Consider the following 19,321-nt stretch of genomic DNA (forward strand, 5'->3'; position numbering starts at 1 on the left):
TTCGCTTTAAAAGTCTCCGTACCGCTTTCGCCTAAATTTTAGGCCCTAAAAGGCAGGAAATGTGTCGTCAAGAATCGGAGCTTCCGCGAAAAGGAGGCAAGCCTTTCGAGAAAAGGCGAGCGACTTCGACAAGGGGCGGGGCCACGAGGCAAGAACGAAGCGGGCGGGAGCCAGCGTGGACCAATCAGATAGCGGGAGGCGGGTCTTCGGCGGGGAAGTGGGCGTGGCTTGGGGGGGAAATCTAGAACGCAGCGGAGGTCCCAGCCCGGGAGAACGCCCTCTGCGGGGAAGGAGAGGTGAGGGTCCGGGGGTCTCTGGACGCCTGGGTCCCAGGAAGGAGGGGCGGTGGGGGACTGGAGGGCTGGAGGCTGAGATCCGGAGGAAGACGGGCTGGGCACCAGCTCTCCGAGGTCCCAGGATAAAAGGGGGCTGGGGGCTTGGATCGCCCCAGACCTGAAATCCCGGATTCCTGAGTCAGTGAGCGAAGAGGGTGCAGGGAGCCCGGACGCTTGGGTCTGAGGAAGGAAAGGCCGGAGGCTCGTTCCGGGATGCTGGGTCCCGGGAAACGAGACGCTTTGATTCTTGCCTCTTGGAGGGAAGAAGAGCGTGCGGCGCTGCGGGCCTGACCTCTGGGTCCAGGGAAGGAGGCGGCTTGGAACAGACATTCTCCACTCCCCGCCCGCACAGGTCACGCCGCCATGCCTCCCGCCGGGCCCCGCGCAGCCCTCCTCCTGCTGCTGCCTCCGCTGCTGCTGCTCCGCGCTGCCCTGGCCGTGCCCCTGGATCGGGGGGCGCCCAAGGAGGGGAGCCCCGCGACCGAGACCCCGGTGAGTCGCCCTGTCCTGCTCCCCAGCCCGGTGTTCGCAGGGGGCGGGGGGGGGGGGCTGCAGTCCCGCGGACGCCTGGCCCCGGGGGGGGGGTTACTCCCCCCACGGACACGGCTGGGAGTTTGTTGGCCATTCTTTGTCGTCCCCGGGCTTTGACTTGATGAAAAACTGGGGCGATGGGGGGTGGCGGGGGGCGCGGGCTGCGGGAGCAGATGTCCAAGTCCCTGACTCTGAACTGTGGGAAATGAGGCCAGATGTTAAGTGAAAAGTCGGCATCAGCTCCCGCCCCCCAACACCCCACCTCTACTCACACCCCTAAACCTCTCTGTTTTGGGGAGTGTTTTTTATTTATTTTATTTTTTTAAGACTCCCCTCTCCTCAAGCAGGAATTTGAACAAAAGAACTACATTTCCCAGTAGCACCTTACACAGGTGTTGTGTTGTTAGCTAATTGGGCAGTTCTCACTTCCTGGAGCTCCTGGGAGTTGTAGTTCAAATGACAAAGAGGCTTATACACCGCCCGGTTAGGTAATTCCAGTAGGTATTTATCCAACGCTAGGAAACCTTTGGTCTTAGGGCAGCGGTTCTCAACCTGTGGGTCGCGATCCCTTTGGTGGCGGAACGGCCCTTTCACAGGGGTCGCCTAAGACCATCCTGCCTATCAGATATTTACATGACGATTCATCACAGTAGCCACATGACAGTGATGAAGTAGCAACGGAAATAATTTTATGGTTGGGTCACCACATGAGGAGCTGTATTTAAAGGGCCAGAAGGTTGAGAACCGCTGGTCTTAGGGCATTTGGTACTTGGAACTTGAAAGATTTCCTCAAGGCCAGCGTCCTGATTTATGACCGGAATCCTCCCACTAGGGAGGATCCTCCCACTAGGAACGGGCACGTCACTATCTCCGGGACACACTGTGCCAGGCTCCTGTGTGGCAGGTCCCCACCCAGTGACTTAGGCCTCTGCCCAGAGAGATCTCTGCAGAGACAGAAGGGCTCCCTTTTCCTCATTCACTCCACACATTTCTTCTAAAATACATTTTATTGATTTTTTTACAGAGAGGAAGGGAGAGGGATAGAGAGTTAGAAACATCCATGAGAGAGAAACATGGATCAGCTGCCTCCTGCACACCCCCCACTGGGGATGTGCCCGAAACCCAGGTACATGCCCTTGACCGGAATCGAACCTGGGACCCTTCAGTCCACAGGCCGACGCTCTATCCACTGAGCCAACCCGATTAGGGCTCCACACATTTCTTGAGCATCTTCTATGAGCCAAGCACAGCCCTAACGCAAGCCCAGTCCCGTCACAGGCCAGCCTAGCTCTCTGGGCTTCTGCAAGTGGACACGAGGAGTGATGGCCACTGAGGTGAGATCTGAAGTTCAGGGCGGAACCTCAGATTCCAGGCAGAGGGAGCAGCCTGGGCGGAAGAAGCCAGGGTGGCTGGAGCTGACTGAGCAAAAGAGGGGACGGGACGAGGCAGGTCCCACGGGGCCCTGTGGGCCATGATAGAGAATGTCTTTACACGGAGACTAGTGGAAAGCACCGAATGTTATAAACATCAACAGCAACAGGAGGATGGGGAAACTGAGGCACAGAGGGATTCAGTAACTTGTTCAGGGACTAAGTTTGCCAGACTTGGCAAGTACAAACACAGGACACTAGGCATCCTGGCAGTCCTACCTAACAAGATTTCAACCCACTGTGTGTGGCTGAAAAATGGTCCCCAGAGACATCCCCTTTCTAATCCCTTGAACCTGGGAATATATCACCTCCTGCGGCAGAAGGGTGTCCCCGGGTGTGACTGAGTTGGCATCTTGAGATGGAAGCGTTATTCTGGGTCATGTAGGTGAGCCCAGGGTCCCTCTCAGACAGTGGTTCTCAACCTTCCTAATGCCGCGACCCTTTATTTTTTTATTTTTTAAATATATTTTATTGGTTTTTTACAGAGAGGAAGGGAGAGGGATAGAGAGTTAGAAACATCGATGAGAGAGAAACATCAATCAGCTGCCTCCTGCACACCTCCTCCTGGGGATGTGGCCGCAACCCAGGTACATGCCCTTGGCCGGAATCGAACCTGGGACCTTTCAGTCCGCAGGCCGACGCTCTACCCACTGAGCCAAACCGGTTTCGGCAATGCCGCAACCCTTTAATACAGTTCCTCATGTTGTGGTGACCCCCCAACCATAAAATTATTTTCGTTGCTACTTCATCACTGTAATGTTGCTACTGTTATGGATTGTAATGTAAATATCTGATCTGCAGGATGTATTTTCATTGTGACACATTGAACATAATGAAAGCATAGTGATTCATCACAAAAAGAATATGTCATTATAGATGTGTTTTCCGATAGTCTTAGGCGACCCCTGTGAAAGGGTCCTTCGCCCCCCCAAAGGGGTCGCGACCCACAGGTTGAGAACCGCTGCTCTAAGAGGAAGGCAGGAAGGTCAGCGTCAGAGGCGATGTGATGGTGGGAGATGTCCGAGTGAGCAGGGCCATGGGCGAAGGAGTGCAGGCAGCCCATGGGAGCGGGGGGGGGGGGGGGGGGGACAAGGAAATGCTCTTCCCTGGAGGCTGGGGAACCCACTGAGCCCCGCCAACCCATGTTGCTCTCTGACTTCCAGACGCTGAGAGAATGAACTGTGTGTTGCTCTGAGCCACTTACTTTGTGATACTTTGTTTTAGCAACAGTAGGAAGAGTGCACCCACAGTGGCATAGCTGGGGGATTCGCTTACCTTGTATAAGCACCTACTGTGTGCTCCTCAACTGATGTAGTGAGAGCCAGAGCAGGCGGAGTGTCTTCTGCATCCTTATCATCCTTATCATACACAGGCTGTGTATCTCATTTTCTTTCCTGCGCAGCTCTGAGCAGTGGGGCCAGGAGCCCGGAGCTTCAGTCTGTCTTGTTCACTTGCTGTATCCCCTATGGCAGCACCTGCCACATGGTAGGGGCTCAGTGGATGCTAATTGAATGAATGAATGAATGAATGAATGAATGAATGAATGAACTCTGACAAGTACCAGTGTGTCTGCTGGGTAAGCCCCACCCTGTGAGCGGGGTTGGGCTTGTGTCTGCCCTTGTGACACAATTTGTCTCCACTACAGACCTGGGCAGAGGTGGGAGCTGTGGCCTGGAGGTCAGCAGGTTCCTGGGTTACAGAGCAGATGGGGGTTAGGACTCGTCTGCTGGCTGCAGAGCCTTGATCCAGGGGGCGAGCCCCCAGCTCCAAGTGGGGGCTCTCTAGGTCCCTCCGCAGATGCCGGGGGAGCCGGGTCTGGGCCCCCCTTCAGGCGGGGACTGAGCCGCTCTGTTCCTCTGTGTCTCCGCAGGACACAGGTCTGTACTATCACCGCTACCTCCAGGAGGTCATTAACGTGCTGGAGACGGACGGGCACTTCCGGGAGAAGCTGCAGGCCGCCAACGCCGAGGATATCAAGGTGCGGCTGGGCGCGAGGGGCAGGAGGGGGCACGGGCTCAGGGGCAGAGTTTTGGGAAGGACCGGGTTCCTTAAAGGGGCCGCGTGGCTCCAGCCCTCGCAAGGGGAGAAATCGCTTCTCCGGGTCACACACCTGGGAAGGGACTTGGGGAACCCAGAGTGTGTAGTATCTCAGATGTCGCAGCTCCCAGCCTCAGCTCTGCCACGTATCAGCTATGTGACCGCCCCTTGCTGTGCCTCAGTTTCCCCATCTGTAAAATGGGGTGTCACAGGACCTGCCCCCGGGGCTCCAGGGTGGATGGCCCCAGGTGAGACTTGCCCAGGGTTTCAACAGCCACAGTGGTGTCCTTAGCACTGAGCACAGCGCTTCCCGCCTGAGAAGGATCAGCCCTGATCACCTCCATCTCACAGAGGAGAATGCTGAGGTCCTGAGCCCAGGGTTTGTCCTTCTGTGGGCCCGGCTCTCACCCCCTGAGCCCAAAGCGCACGCCCTGTCCCATCCCCCTGGCAGCGCCCCAAGTCCCTGCCCCGCCCCGTCTCCCCACCCCACCACACACACTCCTCCCTGGGTGCTGTCAGAATGTCCCTTCTGCCCGGCCGGTGTGGCTCAGTGGTTGAGCATCGACCTATGAACCAGGAGGTCACGGTTGCATTCCCGGTCAGGGCACATGCCCAGGTTGCGGGCTTGATCCCCGGTGTGGGTGTGCAGGAGGCAGCCGATCAGTGATTCCCTCTCATCACTGATGTTTCTCTCTCCCTCTCCCTTCTCTCAGAAATCAATAAAAATATATATTTTTTAAAAATGTCCCTTCTAGGGGAGACATTCAAGTTCTCCAAAACCTGGGCCCAGGAGAAGCCCCAGGACCTGGAACAAGCCCAAAAAACCTCCCAGCATTCCCGGGGCCCTTGTCTGTCCTTGTCCACTCTGCCCCTGAGGAGAAACACGTAACAGCAGAGACAGCCGAGCCCAACCCCTCCCACTGCCCATCTGGGGAAACTGAGGCACAAGAGGCCCCGGGGCTTGCCCCAAGTTGCACCACTGAGAGGCGAAGTCAGAAGCAGAGGCCCCTGGGCGCGCAGGTTCAGGGCCGGCCGATGCCGGGTTCCAAGCCCAGCCCCGCCTGCGCTCCCGGGGTCCGAGCTGCTTTCCTTCTCAGCAAACGGAGGCGGTAACACCCTCTCCGAGGCTGGTAACACCCTCTCCGTTGTGAGGGTGGTTGTGCAAATCAGCGGTGATTTCCCCAAGGGCCGCGCCAGGCACGTGGGGAGCCTGCGGGAGATGTCACCATCGGTGGCGGTTAGGGTTTGGGGGTTAGGACCGCCAGAGCCCGATGTGAGGCCCAGCAGGGAAGGGGGTGGAGGGACCGGTCATGCAGGGAGGGGGCTGGCGCTGCGGTTGCACCCTGGCCGCCCAGCCTCACTGAGGGGCCTTGGGCAAGAGGCTTGTCCTGGGCCTCACTCTGTTCGCCTGGAACATGGGGTTGTGGGCAGACCTAGAGGACAGGCCCAGGGGGTCCCGCGCGGAGCGTGGCTCAGGGACTGTGCTGAGGGCTCGGGGGCCCCACTGAGTCATGAGTGACAGGAAGCCATCCGAGATCTGAGCGGTGGTTTAGGCGGGGGACCCGGGGAGGCCCCAAAGAGGGCCCGTCCGGTCTGACAAGCGAGAGGCTGCCTCTAGGGAAGGACACCCGGGGGAGGGTGGATTCTGGGGGAGGGGGCGGTTATAGAAGGTGAAATGGGTGGGGGAGGGGTGGGGCCCTGACATTTCAGAGGAGACGGGAGGAGCTGTGTGTGCAAACCAAGCTTCCGGTACGTTAGCTGCTGGCGGTTCCTTATAATGGACAGAGACCAGCGGACGGGGCTGGGGCGGTGGGTGAGTGCTGAGCCCGGGAATTCTTTTTCTTTTTAAAAAAATATAATTTTAGAGAGGAAGGCAGAGGGAGGGAGAGAACCATCAATGATGAGAGAGAATCATTCATCAGCTGCCTCCTGCACGCCTCCTACAAGCCCGCAACCCAGGCATGTGCCCTGACCGGGAATCAAACCTGGGACTCTTCAGTCCACAGGCCAAGGCTCTATCCATTGAGCCAAACTAGCTAGGGCAGCAGTTCTCAACTTGTGGATCGTGATCCCTTTGGGGGTCAAATGACCCTAAGACCATTGGAAAACACATATATAATTACATATTGTTTTTGTGATGAATCACTATGCTTTCATTATGTGCAATTTTTAACAATGAAATCGGGGGTCACCACAACCTGAGGAACTGTATTAAAGGGTCGGGGAATTAGGAAGGTTGAGAACCACGGGGCTAGGGCAAGCCCAGGAATTCTGTCCTGGGGTCCTTGGAGAGCCCTGGGGGCTCGGATTGAGAAACAGACATAATCCTAAGTGATAATGGAGGCAGCTCGGCGAAGGCCTCCTGCTCCGCACAGTGTGTGTGTGTGTGTGTGTGTGTGCGCGCGCGCATGTGTGTGCATGTGACTCTGTGTGCGCGCGCACATGTGTGTGCACATGTGTGTGCGTGTGTGCGTGTGTGTGTGTGTGTGTGTGTGTGTGTGTGTGTGTGTGTGGCAGGGCCCAGAGGGTTGTTGGGGGGGATTCTGCCATCTGCTTTGAGTCTGCAGGACAGGAGGGTCTGGTTAGGCTTGGGAAGCAGTGGTGGGAGAGCTTCCCCGGCAGAGGGCCCAGCGTGTGCAAAGGCCCTGAGGTGGCAAAGGGCCTTGAGCTTGGGGACCTACACCCCGTGAGAGTGGCTGGAACCGAGTATGATTGGATGAGTGACGGGAGGTGGGGCTACAGGAATGGCAGGGCCTCGAAGGCCAAGCTGAGGGGCTGGGACCTTGTCTCGGGGCCTCTGTGGAGCCCTGGGAGGCATGAGGAAGGTTCCAGGGAGGCCAGAGACAGTGCCCCGTCCTGAGCCTCCAGCCTGACCAGTGTCCCCTCTCTCTGGCCAGAGCGGGAAGCTGAGCCGGGAGCTGGACTTTGTCAGTCATCATGTCCGCACCAAGCTGGACGAGCTCAAGCGGCAGGAGGTGTCGCGGCTTCGGATGCTGCTCAAGGCCAAGATGGACGCGGAGCAAGAGCCCAGTGAGCAGGGGTGGGGCAGGGGGGCAGGCCCAGTGAGCAGGGGTGGGGCTGGGGAGCAGGCCCAGTAAGCAGGGGTGGGGCAGGGGGGCAGGCCCAGTAAGCAGGGGTGGGGCTGGGGGACAGGCCCAGTAAGCAGGGGTGGGGCAGGGGGGCAGGCCCAGTAAGCAGGGGTGGGGCAGGGGGCAGGCCCAGTAAGCAGGGGTGGGGCTGGGGGACAGGCCCAGTGAGCAGGGGTGGGACTGGGGGACAGACCCAGTGAGCATGGGTGGGGCTGGGGGGCAGGAGCCCAGTGAGCAGGGGTGGGGCTGGGGGGCAGGCCCAGTAAGCAGGGGTGGGGCTGGGGGGCAGGGCCAGTGAGCAGGAGTGGGGCTGGGGGGCAGGGCCAGTGAGCAGGGGTGGGGCTGGGGGGCAGGGCCCAGTGAGTAGGGATAGGGGTGGGGGGGCAGGGCCAGTGAGACTGGATTTGAGTCCTCGCTAATGACCTCACTGTCACTTCCTCGCCTCTGGAAAAGCCTTCTCTCCAAATAGGGTCACATCCTGGGGTCACGGGTTAGGACATGAACCGATGAATTTTAGGGCCCACAATTCAACCCGTAACAGGTTGAGGGCATGTGCCCCGGAGCCAGGCAGCTGGGTCTAAGCCTCGCTCTGCCACTGCCTAGATGGTGGCTGAGACGGGCCACTTCCCCTCTCGGGCCCTCAGTTTTTGTATCCGTAACATGGGAGACCATAGAGCCTCTGTTGTAAGGTACTTGTGAAAAGTTAATGCATTAATAAAGTTAATGTGTTTAGTGCTGGGCCTGGCATATAGTAAGCACTCATACATGATAGTTGTTGTTATGGTTATTATTGTCAGAAGCATGACACTCGGTTGTGGCACCACCTCCTCCAGGAAGCCCTCCTGATTGCCCCCGGTTCAATCAGGCTTCCCTCTGGGTTTCCTCAGAGCCCTCTGTAACCTCGTTTAGAGCACATCTGGCCCAAGATAGGGATTTTGAAAGGAAGAACATTCTATGAAGTGGGTTTTTTCCTTTCTCTCCCCTCATCCAGATGTACAGTTGGATCACCTGAGCCTCCTGAAGCAGTTTGAACACCTGGATCCTCAGAATCAGCACACGTTCGAGGCCCGAGACCTGGAGCTGCTGATCCAGACGGTAGCGTGAGGGGGGAGCGACAGGCAGAGGCCTGAGGGAGCTTTGCGGAGGGGGAGAGGGGAGCAGAGCCCAGGACACAAGCCCGCTCACCTCTGCCTGGCGTTTTCTGAGGTCGGCAGCTGAAGCGGGCCTGGTGGTGTCTAAAAACCCTTTCCAGAGTCTCTGCAGGAGAGCAGAGGTGCAGGCAGCAGGGGCTCAGTTCCACCAAGAGCTGGTTTCAAATCCCTCCTCGGTTTGTCTTTCCATGTGACTGGGGGTGGGGGCTGTTCCCATTGTGCCCTTGTGGTAGGCAGAGTCATGGCCCTCACCAAAGATGTGCCACCCCGCCCTGCTGGTGTGGCTCAGTTGGTTGGCCTCATCCTGCACACTGAAGGGTTGCCAGTTTGATTCCTGGTCAGGGCACATGCCTGGGTTTCAGTTTTGATCCCTGGTGGAGGGCAGGCGACGAAAGATGTTTTTTCTCCCTCTCTCTCTCTCTTTCTCTCTCTCTCTCTTTCTCTCTCTCTCTCAAAACTCAATTCAAAAACCTTTAAAGCCCGGCCAACGTGGCTCAGTGGTTGAGCTTTGACCTATTAATCAAGGTCCCCAGTTCAATTCCTGGTCAGGGCACATGCCCAGGTTGCAGGCTCGAATCCAGTGTGGGGCCTGCAAGAGGCAGCTGTTCAATGATTCTCTCTCATCATCGATGTTTCTGTCTCTCCTTCTCCCTTCTCTCTGAAATCAAATTTAAAAATATATATTTTTTAAATATTTAAAAAAAAAAAAAAGCCCACCTGGTGTGGCTCGCTGTCACCTCTGAACCGGGAGTTCATGGTTCGATTCCTGGTCAGGGGCACGTGCCCGGGTTGTGGGCTCGATCCCCAGTGTGGGGGGCATGCAGGAGGCAACCGATCAATGATTCTCGCTCATCGTTGATGTTTCTATCTCTCTCTCCCTCTCCCTTTCTCTCTGAAATCAATAAAAAAATATATATATATATATATAAATATATATAAATATTTTTTTTAATCTTTAGAAAAAACAAAACAGGATGCCCCACCCTCTTCCATGGAACCAGTGGATACGTGACCATTTCAGGCAGAAGGGATTTTGCAGACGTGACTGAGTTTAGGGTCTTGAGCTGGTGGGATGAGCCTGAGTCACCCAGGTGGGCCCCAGATCTCATCGCAAGGGCCCTTGAAAGAGGGAGGCCGAGGAGATTGGAGTACAGGTCTCGGCTGCAGTGTGACCCCCTGATGCCAGACGCTCCCTGCTGGCTTTGAAGGTAAAGGAAGGAGCCACGGCATGGAATCCGGCTCTAGAAGCTGGAAAAGGCAAAGAAACAGGTTCTCCTCTAGTCTCTGGAGGGAGCACAGCCCTGCCGACACCTCCAGTCCAGTGGGACTCATTTCAGGCCTCTGGCCTCCAGCCTGTAGGATGATAAATGTGTATTGTTTTAAGCCACCAAGTCCATGGTAATGTCACAGCAGCCACCGGAACACATGCATCCTCCGCTGAGAAACGGGATCTGCAGCCCCGCCCATTGCAAAGGCCAAGTGCGGGAGGGATGCCCTGCCTCTCCCTGCTCCCTGCCCTCCCGTGGGGACAGAATCCGCCCGCAGCCTGGCCTGGGCCCTGCTTTCCTGGCCTCCTGGAGCGCCACCTAGTGGCCGCGAAGATAATAGCAGCGGCTATTTGAGTCCAGCCCAGCCCTTGGCTGTTTTTGCCACTTGTTTCCAGAACATTCGAGAAACTGTCCGCTTTTCCAGTCCCACTATCACTCCCCTGGTCTCAAAATCCATCACTGCTTCCTCACCGAGCACCTTGCTTCTGCCTCCCATGCTTACCAGCAGGGTTTCCCAGCTCAGCCCTCCTGGCATTTGGGGCTGGATGATTCTTTGTTGTGGGTGCTGTTCGTGCATTGGATAATGTTTATCCGCATCCCTGGCCTATGTCCACTAGATCCCAGGAGGCCTCCCTTAGTTGGGACAACCAAAAAATGACTTTAGACATTGACCATTGTCTCCTGTGGGCCACAGTGGCCCTGGGATGGGAACCCCAGCTATACCGTCTATTCCCCACACGACAGCTGCATTAGCTTCCTATTGCTTCCGTTAACAACCACAAACGTAGTCGCTTAACACAAATGTATTATTCAGTGTAGGTCAGAGGTCGAGAAGGGTCTTCCTAGATGTGCTAGTTTCCTGAGGCTGCCGAAACACATTGCTACAGACTCGGTGGCTTAAAACAGCAGATATGTGTCCTCTCACGGTTCTGGAGGCCAGAAGTCCAAAACTGGTATCACTAGGCCAAAGCCAAGGTTTTGCCAGGGCTGTGCTCTCTCCAGAGGCTGTCGGGAGAAACCTGCTCCTTGCTCTTCCAGCGTCTGGAGGCTGCCAGCATTCCTTGGCTTGCAGACACATCACTCCCGTCTCTGCCTCCATGGCGTTCTCCCCAGGTCTCTCTGGGACTTCTCTGTAGCTTCCTTATAAGGAAACCAATCATCAGATTTAGGGCCCATCCTAATCCAGTAAGTAGGACCTCATTTTAACTGATTACATCTGCAGAGATCCTACTTCCAAATAAGGTCACGTTCTGAGTGGACATGAGTTTTGTTTTGTTTTTCCAATATATTTTTATTGATTTCAGAGACGAATGGAGGGAGAGGGAGAGAGAGATAGAAACATCAATGATGAGAGAGAATCATTGATTGGCTGCCACCTGCACGCTCCCTACTTGGGATCAAGCCCGCAACCCCAGCATGTGCCTTTAACTGGAATCGAACCTGGAGCCCTTCAGTCCACAGGCTCGATGCTCTATCCACTGAGCCAAGCCAGCTAGGGCTAGTCATGAATTTTTTTGTGAGAGGGAGACACTATTCAACTCTGTGTAGTAGTATTATCTCCATTTTCTCAGAGGTAGGAATTGAGGCACAGAGAGGCTGCGTTAATTGCCCAAGATCACACAGTTAGTGGGGTTTGTTCACACAGCAGAGCCTGGATTTGAATTCTGAGCAAAATAATTAGAGTCCTCATCTTCCTTACCCCCAAGCTATGCTGCTTTTCAGATTAAATACACCTTGTGTGGGTTTTTTTTATTACTTATTCCTCCAAGATCTTGACATTGTGGGGGACTTGAAAGAGGTGAGTTGAAGTAACCCTCCCCATCTCTTTTGAACAAAGAGGCTGTGTTATGGGACAAGAGTGGGTCAGAGACCAAGTGCTGTGAGGTCAGGACATGCGACCCAGGACAGGGTGGAGGTTGGGCCAGGTTCAGAGTCAAAGGCCTGGCATTTGGAGGTTGGGCATTTGGTGCTGGCATTTGACCCTGGACATAGGGGTGAGACGAGAGTGACTGTCTGCCTTTCCCCAGGCCACCCGTGACCTTGCCCAGTTCGATGCAGCCCATCATGAAGAGTTCAAACGCTACGAGATGCTCAAGGAACATGAGAGACGCCGTTACCTGGAGTCGCTGGGAGAGGAGCAGCGAAAGGAGGCAGAGAGGAAGCTGGAAGAGCAACAGCAACGGCACCGAGAGCACCCCAAAGTCAATGTGCCTGTAAGGACCATCATTCCTACCCACCTTCCCCGCTGTTCCCCCCCATCCCCCTATGTCTAATTCCCTAAGTTCCATAAAGCAAGAATGTAGCTGAAAAACTACAACTCCCAGCAGACCCCGAGGCAAGAGTCCCTTTTAATGTACCTACCTCTGCCCAGGGCCTTCTGGGAGTTGTAGTTTTCTAGCTTAAGGGGAATAACAGAGGTGGGAGCATAAAGGGTTCTCTAGCTTTATCCCATAGGACCTAGACTTCTAACTCACGAGCCCCTCGCTCTTACCTCCACAGGGCAGCCAAGCCCAGTTGAAGGAGGTGTGGGAGGAGCTGGATGGATTGGACCCCAACAGGTTTAACCCCAAGACCTTCTTCATACTGCATGGTAAGGTGGGGAGGGCGTCCCAAGACCCAGGCTGAGTTCTGAGGCTCTGACCTTTGGAAATGAGGACCACGGGATTAAGAGCCTAGGATGACCATTTTTGGTAGCCTGGTCAGGGAAGGTTTTCTAGACCAGCATTGTCTAGTCTAGCAGAACCTTCCACACCAATGGAAATACTCTATGTTCAAATGGTCTTTGTACAGCAGCCACCAGCCCCACGTGACCATGCAGCACTTGAAATGTGGCTCTTACAACGAAGGAATTGTGTCCTTAGAGTCGATAAATTTTTTAAGACTTGTGAGTCTGGTAAAACACACGTAACATAAAATTTCCCTTCTCAGCTATCTTTAAGTGTCCAGTTCAGTATGTTAAGTACATTCCCATTGCTGTGTAACTGGTCCTTGTGAAACCGAAACTCGTTATTAATCAACCGGAGGCCCGGTGCACGGATTTGTGCACCATTGGGGCCCTCGGCCTGGCACTCTGCAAAGTTGCTGTTGCTCAGCAGCTCCTGCATTGAGCATATGCCCCCTGGTGGTCAGTGCATGTCATAGCTACCGAACGGTCACTTAGCCTTTTATATGTATAGATAACTTCCCATTGCCCCTCCCCCCAGCTTCTGGTACCTTCTATTCTTATTTCTGTCTCTATAAATTTGACTACTCTAGCTACCTCAAATAAGTAAAATCACACAGTATTTGTCTTTTTGTGACATAATGTCAAGGAAATGAGACTTTAATTAGATGGTTATTGATTGGAATTAATTGGCCCCATGTGGCTAGTGACTGCTGTGTTAGGCCGCACAGTTCTAGAGAGTTGAGATTTGCACAAAGACCTCAGTGATTGAGGGGCTGCGGCTTGCAGAGATTTGCGGGAAGAGCATTGTAGGTGGAGGGAACAGCAAGCACAAGAAGAGTGAGCTTGGTCTGTCCAAGGTCACAGCCAGGGTAAGGAATTTGGACTTCATTGTGTCATGTGACGCCACAAAAAGGCTTTGAGCAGCGGACTGACACCCTCTGCCTTAAAGGTTGGCAGACTCCATCTGGCTGCTGTGTCAAGGACAGACTGTAGGTGTGAGGGCCAAAGCCAGGAGCCCACTTAGAGAGCACGAGGTGCTTGTGGCTGGAAGGAAGGGTGATCAGTTTCTGGATTCATCTTGCAGGTCAGGCTAGTACGACTTGCAGATGGACTGGATTAGCGTTATGAAGGAACAGAGGGGTCAAGGGTGACTCCAAGGTATTTGGCCTGAGAAACTGGGAAAACTGAATGGAAAGAGCAAGCATGTTTGGCAGGGCAGATCGGGAACGGGGTTTCCGTTACATTAGAGACGGCTGGTAGACATGTGCGTGGAGATGAAGAGTAGACAGTTGGATATTCAGGTGTGGAGGCAGCTTAGGGATGGCATGGAAAGCTGAGGGACTGGAGGAAACATCTAAGAAAGTGCTGGCCAATAGCACTCGCTTTGTGCCTGGCCGTTGTGGCTCAGTTGGTTAGGGGTCATCCTGCGCATCAAAAGGTTGCCAGTTCTATTCCCGTCAGGGTACACGCCTGTGTTGTGGGCTCAGTCCCCAGTAGGGGGCATGCAGGAGGCAGCTGATCAATGTCTCGCTCTCACACTGATGTTTCACTCCCTCTCCCTTCCTCTCTCTAAAAATCAACAATTTTTTTAAAAAAAAAATAGCACTCTCTTTATAATGATGGAAAATGCACCTGTCACATATGGCTATTCAGCATTTCACTTGTAGCAAGTAGGCTGATAAGCTGAATTTTTGTTTCAATTTTTATTTATTGAATTAAGAGAGAGAGAGAGAAATGCTGATTTGTTGTTCCACATATTTATGCATTCAATGGTTTCTTGTATGTGCCCTACCCAAGGATCAAACCCACAACCTTGGCGTATCAGGATGACGCTCTCACCAACTGAGCAACCCGGCCAGGGCCATAAACTGAAATTTTTATTTTATTTAATATTAATCTATTTAAATTTAACAGCCCATGTGGCTAGCGGCTCCCTTATTGAACAGATCTGAAGATTAGACAGAAACGAGGCCCTGGGCCTGAGCCCATGGATGTACCAAGGTGTAGAAGTCAGGAGGACGAGGAAGCCAGCAAGGGAGAGAGGGGGAGCGGGAGAGGAGAGAATGATGTTCTGGAAACCACAGGCAGAGTCAAGTTAGACGTGAACTAAAAATTAACCACTGGTTTTTCAGGGTCAGGGGTTCCAGCCACCTCAGCAGGATGAGTGTGGGTGCTGACCTGAGTGAGCAGAAGAGGTGGAGCAGTGAGCATAGCCCATGCGCTGTATGAGCTGGGTTGGCAGGGACCGGCTCCTCTGGCACCTGGAGTTGGCCCTGGCCTGGCTCTCTGGAAGGCAGAGGCCCCGAAACCCCAGGATCCTGTACACAGAGGGGTTGATCCTGGCCCATGTCACCAGGCGCTAGGGATCAAGGCATCCTGCATGACAGCGGTCCCACCTTCATCTGCTCCATTCTTGGGACCCTGGTTAGAAGGGAATGGACTGTCCGAGCAGCAGGCCTGGGGGGCACTAACGCTGGAGGCCACCATTCTACCATTGGAGACTTGTTACCCGTCCTCTAAATAAAACAGATCCCGTATCTGCCCAGATTCCTTCTCCAGCTGGTCCCTCGAGGACCTGACCCACCCCATCCTCAGTCCCCTAAGATATGTGTCGTCTCCCCTCAGATATCAACAGTGATGGTGTCCTGGATGAGCAGGAGCTGGAGGCCCTCTTCACCAAGGAGGTGAGTGTCCGGGAAGCCCTGGTTGCAGGGGATGCCCAGATCGGCCACGTGGTCCTTCCTTAGCCGCCCCCCCCCCCCCCCAGGTAATACGTTCAGGGAAAACTACAACTCCCAGCAGGCCCAGGGGCAAAGAGTAAAAATAAAAAGGCTGCCAAGAACGTCAGGGTGCCCCAAGGGCCAATGGGCGTCAGCTGGGGTGGGGAGGTGGAGCGGCTTGGGAGAGAGGTTACCCCGGACCTCAACCTGCCGGCCTCCCGCTGGCCTCTGCAGCTGGAGAAGGTGTATGACCCGAAGAATGAGGAGGATGACATGCGGGAGATGGAGGAGGAGCGGCTGCGCATGCGGGAGCACGTGATGAAGAATGTGAGGGGGACCCGGCCCTGGAGGGGGGTGGGGGCGGGGGTGGGGGGCAGCTCTGTGGCTGACCCGTCCCCGGCTCCCAGGTGGACACCAACCAGGACCGCCTCGTGACCCTGGAGGAGTTCCTCGCGTCCACCCAGCGGAAGGACTTCGGGGACACCGGGGAGGGCTGGGAGGTAAGGTCCCGCCGTGTCTCTCCCGGCCCCAGGCCGCTGCTCGGCCCCCGCCTCCCCGCCTCCTCCACGGGCAGAGCCCTCCGACGGGGTGGCCGGCCTGGAGCCCCTGCTCACGGCCCATCCCGTCCGCCCGCAGACGGTGGAGATGCACCCCGCCTACACGGAGGAGGAGCTGAGGCGCTTCGAGGAGGAGCTGGCGGCCCGGGAGGCCGAGCTGAATGCCCAGGCGCAGCGCCTCAGCCAGGAGACCGAGGCTCTGGGGCGCTCCCAGGGCCGCCTGGAGGCCCAGAAGCGAGAGCTGCAGCAGGTGACGCCTCCGGTCGCTGCCGCCCTCCAGCCCCTGGGGCCTGGGCCTGGGTGCCCGGAAGCTGGGCAGCCACCGATCCTCCGCATATGGCTGCCGCCATCTTGAGTGAGGGCGGAAGTCCCGCCCTGACGCCTCCACGGCTGCCATGTTGGATAAGGGCAGGGGTGTGAGAGGGCGGAAGTGGGAAAAGCGGGGACAAGGGCAGGTTCCAGTAAGAGCTCAGGGAGGGCTTTTCTCTCCCAAGGTGCAACCCGGGCCATGACGAGGGAGGCTGCACGGGGTCGTTATTATTCAACCCAACTGTCAGTGAGGAAGAACTAAGCCCCATAGAGAAGGGACTATGAGCACGTGTCAGGATGGGGAGATTCACACCCTCTTGCCTGTGTAACCGCCCCCTACCCTCCCTACCCCACTCCACAGGCGGTTCTGCAAATGGAACAGAGGAAACAGCAGCACCAGCAGCAGCAGCAGCAAGGCCACAATGCCCCAGCCCCTGGCCCCGAGGGACAGCTCATGTTCCAGCCCCACAACACAGGTGCTGGCCCTGCACCCAGGCGGTGGGAGGGGCTGGGGCCTGGACTCCCGGGTCTGAGGGAGGGGGGGCTGGGGCCTGAACTCCTGGGTCAGAGGGAGGAGGGGCTGGGGGCCTGGACCCCTGGGTCTGAGGGAGGAGGGGATGGGGGCCTGGACTCCCGGGTCTGAGGGAGGGGGGGCTGGAGGCCTGGACTCCCGGGTCTGAGGGAGGAGGGGCTGGGGGCCTGGAACCCTGGGTCTGAGGGAGGAGGGGCTGGGGTCTGAGGGAGGAGGGTGAGGGTGTCTAGTGCTACCTTCCCTCCCTTCCTCTCTAGATGACGCTCCTGTCCCAGCTCCAGCCGGGGACCAGAAGGAAGCAGCTGCTTCAGAAAAGAAGGCCCCTGAGCAGCCCCCGGAGCTGCCCCCGCTGGATGCCCAGCACCTGTGACCCTCCCGGAAGGTGGCATCGGGGCTCCTACGGACGCAGCTGCCGGGAGGACGGGGAAGCGTCACAGTCCGCCTCCTCTGAGGACAACACGGGGCCTCCTGGGAAGTGGGATGAGGCGGCACTTCCCACTTTGCTACCCAGGCCCCTACCTGCTGCTTAGCGTCCAGCCTCCAGTGTGTGGTCCCTGCTCTCTGTTCCCCTCCAGGGACCTGCCCCTGGTGTCCAGTGGGGGCACTCACAGGGTCAGCCAGCGTAGGGGCCGCCGTGTCCCTGCCTTCGCAGGTGGACTGGCCTCGCTGCTCCGGGTTGGGGCCACTCCAGCATCCTGCACCCCACAGCTGCTGCTCCGGCCCGTTTCTGCTGCTTTATGGGGCGTGGGTGGTCCCTCGAGACCTTTCTCTGCCTTTTGTGGGACCAGCGATGCCTTGAAGACTGTGTAGCCCACGGCTGGGCCGACTCCCTGACCCCTGGCTTTCAGCCTCCTCAGCCTCGGCCCCTCCCTGACGGCTTGGCCTTCGCCCACTCAGCCACAGGAGGGTCCCAGAGCTGACCCCGCCCAGGACCAGGTTCCCGCCCCGCAGCCTCCGCGGGCGGCCCAGGCCCTCCTTCCCGGCCTTACCTCACTGCTGTGCGGCCTGTGTGTACCCGCTCCATCCAAATACACTTCCTGGAACAAGCCCACGCCTCTGCCTTTGTACCTGCCGTTCCCTCCGAAACCCCATCCCCGGCCACCTGCCAACTCCGCCTCATGCCTCAAGATTCAATTCAAGCTTCTCTGAGAGGCTGCCTCCGGGCATCTTTCTGTTCTCTCCTGATGAGTCCGCTGCCTACACACACGCACACACACGCACACACACACACATACACACAGATACTTCATGGGATCCTTTCAGCCACAAGGACAGAAAACCCAAACCTAGACTTAAACAATAAGGAAACGGGTACAGTCACCCAAACAAAAAGTCCCAAGGTGGGGTGGCTGCAAACCCTCAGGGAACCAGGGTCTCCCATCCGGCCCCGCCGGGGACACGGGGGTGCTGTGCTCCTCTCACCCCAAAGTGGCTGCAGCTGCTCCGAATGTCACACCTGTCTTCCCCGATGGCGGCTGATGGAGGAAGTTGACAGAGGCTACCTGCCCCGCCCATTCCCCTAGAGCTGCTGTGCCAACCCAGCTGCCCAAGGGAGGGCCCTGGGAAGTCACATGTGCCACACCACCCGCCCCGCCCTCCTTCGCTGAACTTGAATGACAATGATCTGCTTCTCTTGGGAAACGGAGCTGGACTCTGATGCAAGCGGGAGACAGGCTCACAGGGGTAGCGGCCCCAACATTCCTTAAAGGACTGGATCATGCACACACTCTTGGGGGTCCTGGCCAGAAATTTGAGATCTGTGTTTAGGAACCTGCGCCTGGCTCCCATCCCTAAGGAGACCTGTCCAGCCCCCCACCATTTGCGATGCTTCGTTGGCAAGTGTCTCCCCCAATGGGCGCCAAAAGGAACGAGGAGAGGGAAGCTCCTGGTGTCAGGTCGCCACTCGCCATGCACCCGGAGGCCCTGCACACACACTGGCCAGAAGGGAGCCCTCTGCCCTGGAGCAGCCCCACCCATCTCCGCCTCCTGCCCCACCTTTAATTCTAGGCTTAAAGTGCCAGAATCAGACCTCATGGACCCTTTATGTTCATCTGAAAATGACTCCCTTTTTGATCTGTGTGTGCAAAGGATTTAGCATGGCTCTCGCCCTGGCCGCTGTGGCTCAGTTGGTTAGAGCATCTGGTGCACAAAAGGGTTGCGGGTTCGATCCCTGGTTGGGGTGTGGACAGGAGGCAACCAACCCATGCTTCTCTCTCTCATCCATGTTTCTCTCCCTCTCCCTCTCTAGAATCCATGAAAACCCTACCCTCATAGCCTCCGGTGGGGATTAAAAAAATATATATTTTATATATAGATGTTCTTATATATTATATAGGTGTTCTTTTAAAATATACATATTTTAAAAGAACACCTACCAAAACACCGTGGTTTCTTTATTTTTAAATTTTTTCAATATATTTTATTGATTTCAGAGAGGAAGGGAGAGGGAGAGAGAGATAGAAACATCAATGATGAGAAAGAACCATCAATCGGCTGCCTCCTGCACATCCCCTACTGGGAATTGAGCCCACAACCCGGGCATGTGCCCTTGACCGGAATCGAACCCGGGTCCCTTCAGTCCACAGGCCAACGGTCTATCCACTGAGCCACACCAGCCAGGGCTAAAATATATATATATTTTAATGATTACTCTCTTTGAAATGTACTGTCCCCTAGGAGCTGGAGCTGGAGCTGTAG

At 56.1% G+C, this 19,321-nt stretch overlaps 1 protein-coding gene across 1 annotated transcript; it reads left to right on the forward strand.

Moving 5' to 3' along the window:
- Nucleotides 1–206: 206 nt before the first annotated feature.
- NUCB1 (nucleobindin 1) lies at nucleotides 207–17,675 on the forward strand. Its single transcript, XM_081106996.1, has 13 exons — nucleotides 207–296; nucleotides 688–827; nucleotides 4,167–4,274; nucleotides 7,231–7,363; nucleotides 8,414–8,517; nucleotides 11,869–12,054; nucleotides 12,341–12,431; nucleotides 15,132–15,190; nucleotides 15,461–15,553; nucleotides 15,634–15,726; nucleotides 15,863–16,033; nucleotides 16,454–16,568; nucleotides 16,882–17,675. The coding sequence occupies exons 2-13, from the start codon at nucleotides 699–701 to the stop codon at nucleotides 16,992–16,994; spliced, it is 1,395 nt and encodes a 464-aa protein (XP_080963122.1). The 5' UTR covers nucleotides 207–296; nucleotides 688–698; the 3' UTR covers nucleotides 16,995–17,675.
- The last annotated feature ends 1,646 nt before the right edge of the window (nucleotides 17,676–19,321 follow it).

Source organism: Myotis nattereri (assembly GCF_964212035.1).
Source record: "Myotis nattereri genome assembly, chromosome: 15".
Classification (NCBI taxonomy): domain Eukaryota; kingdom Metazoa; phylum Chordata; class Mammalia; order Chiroptera; family Vespertilionidae; genus Myotis; species Myotis nattereri.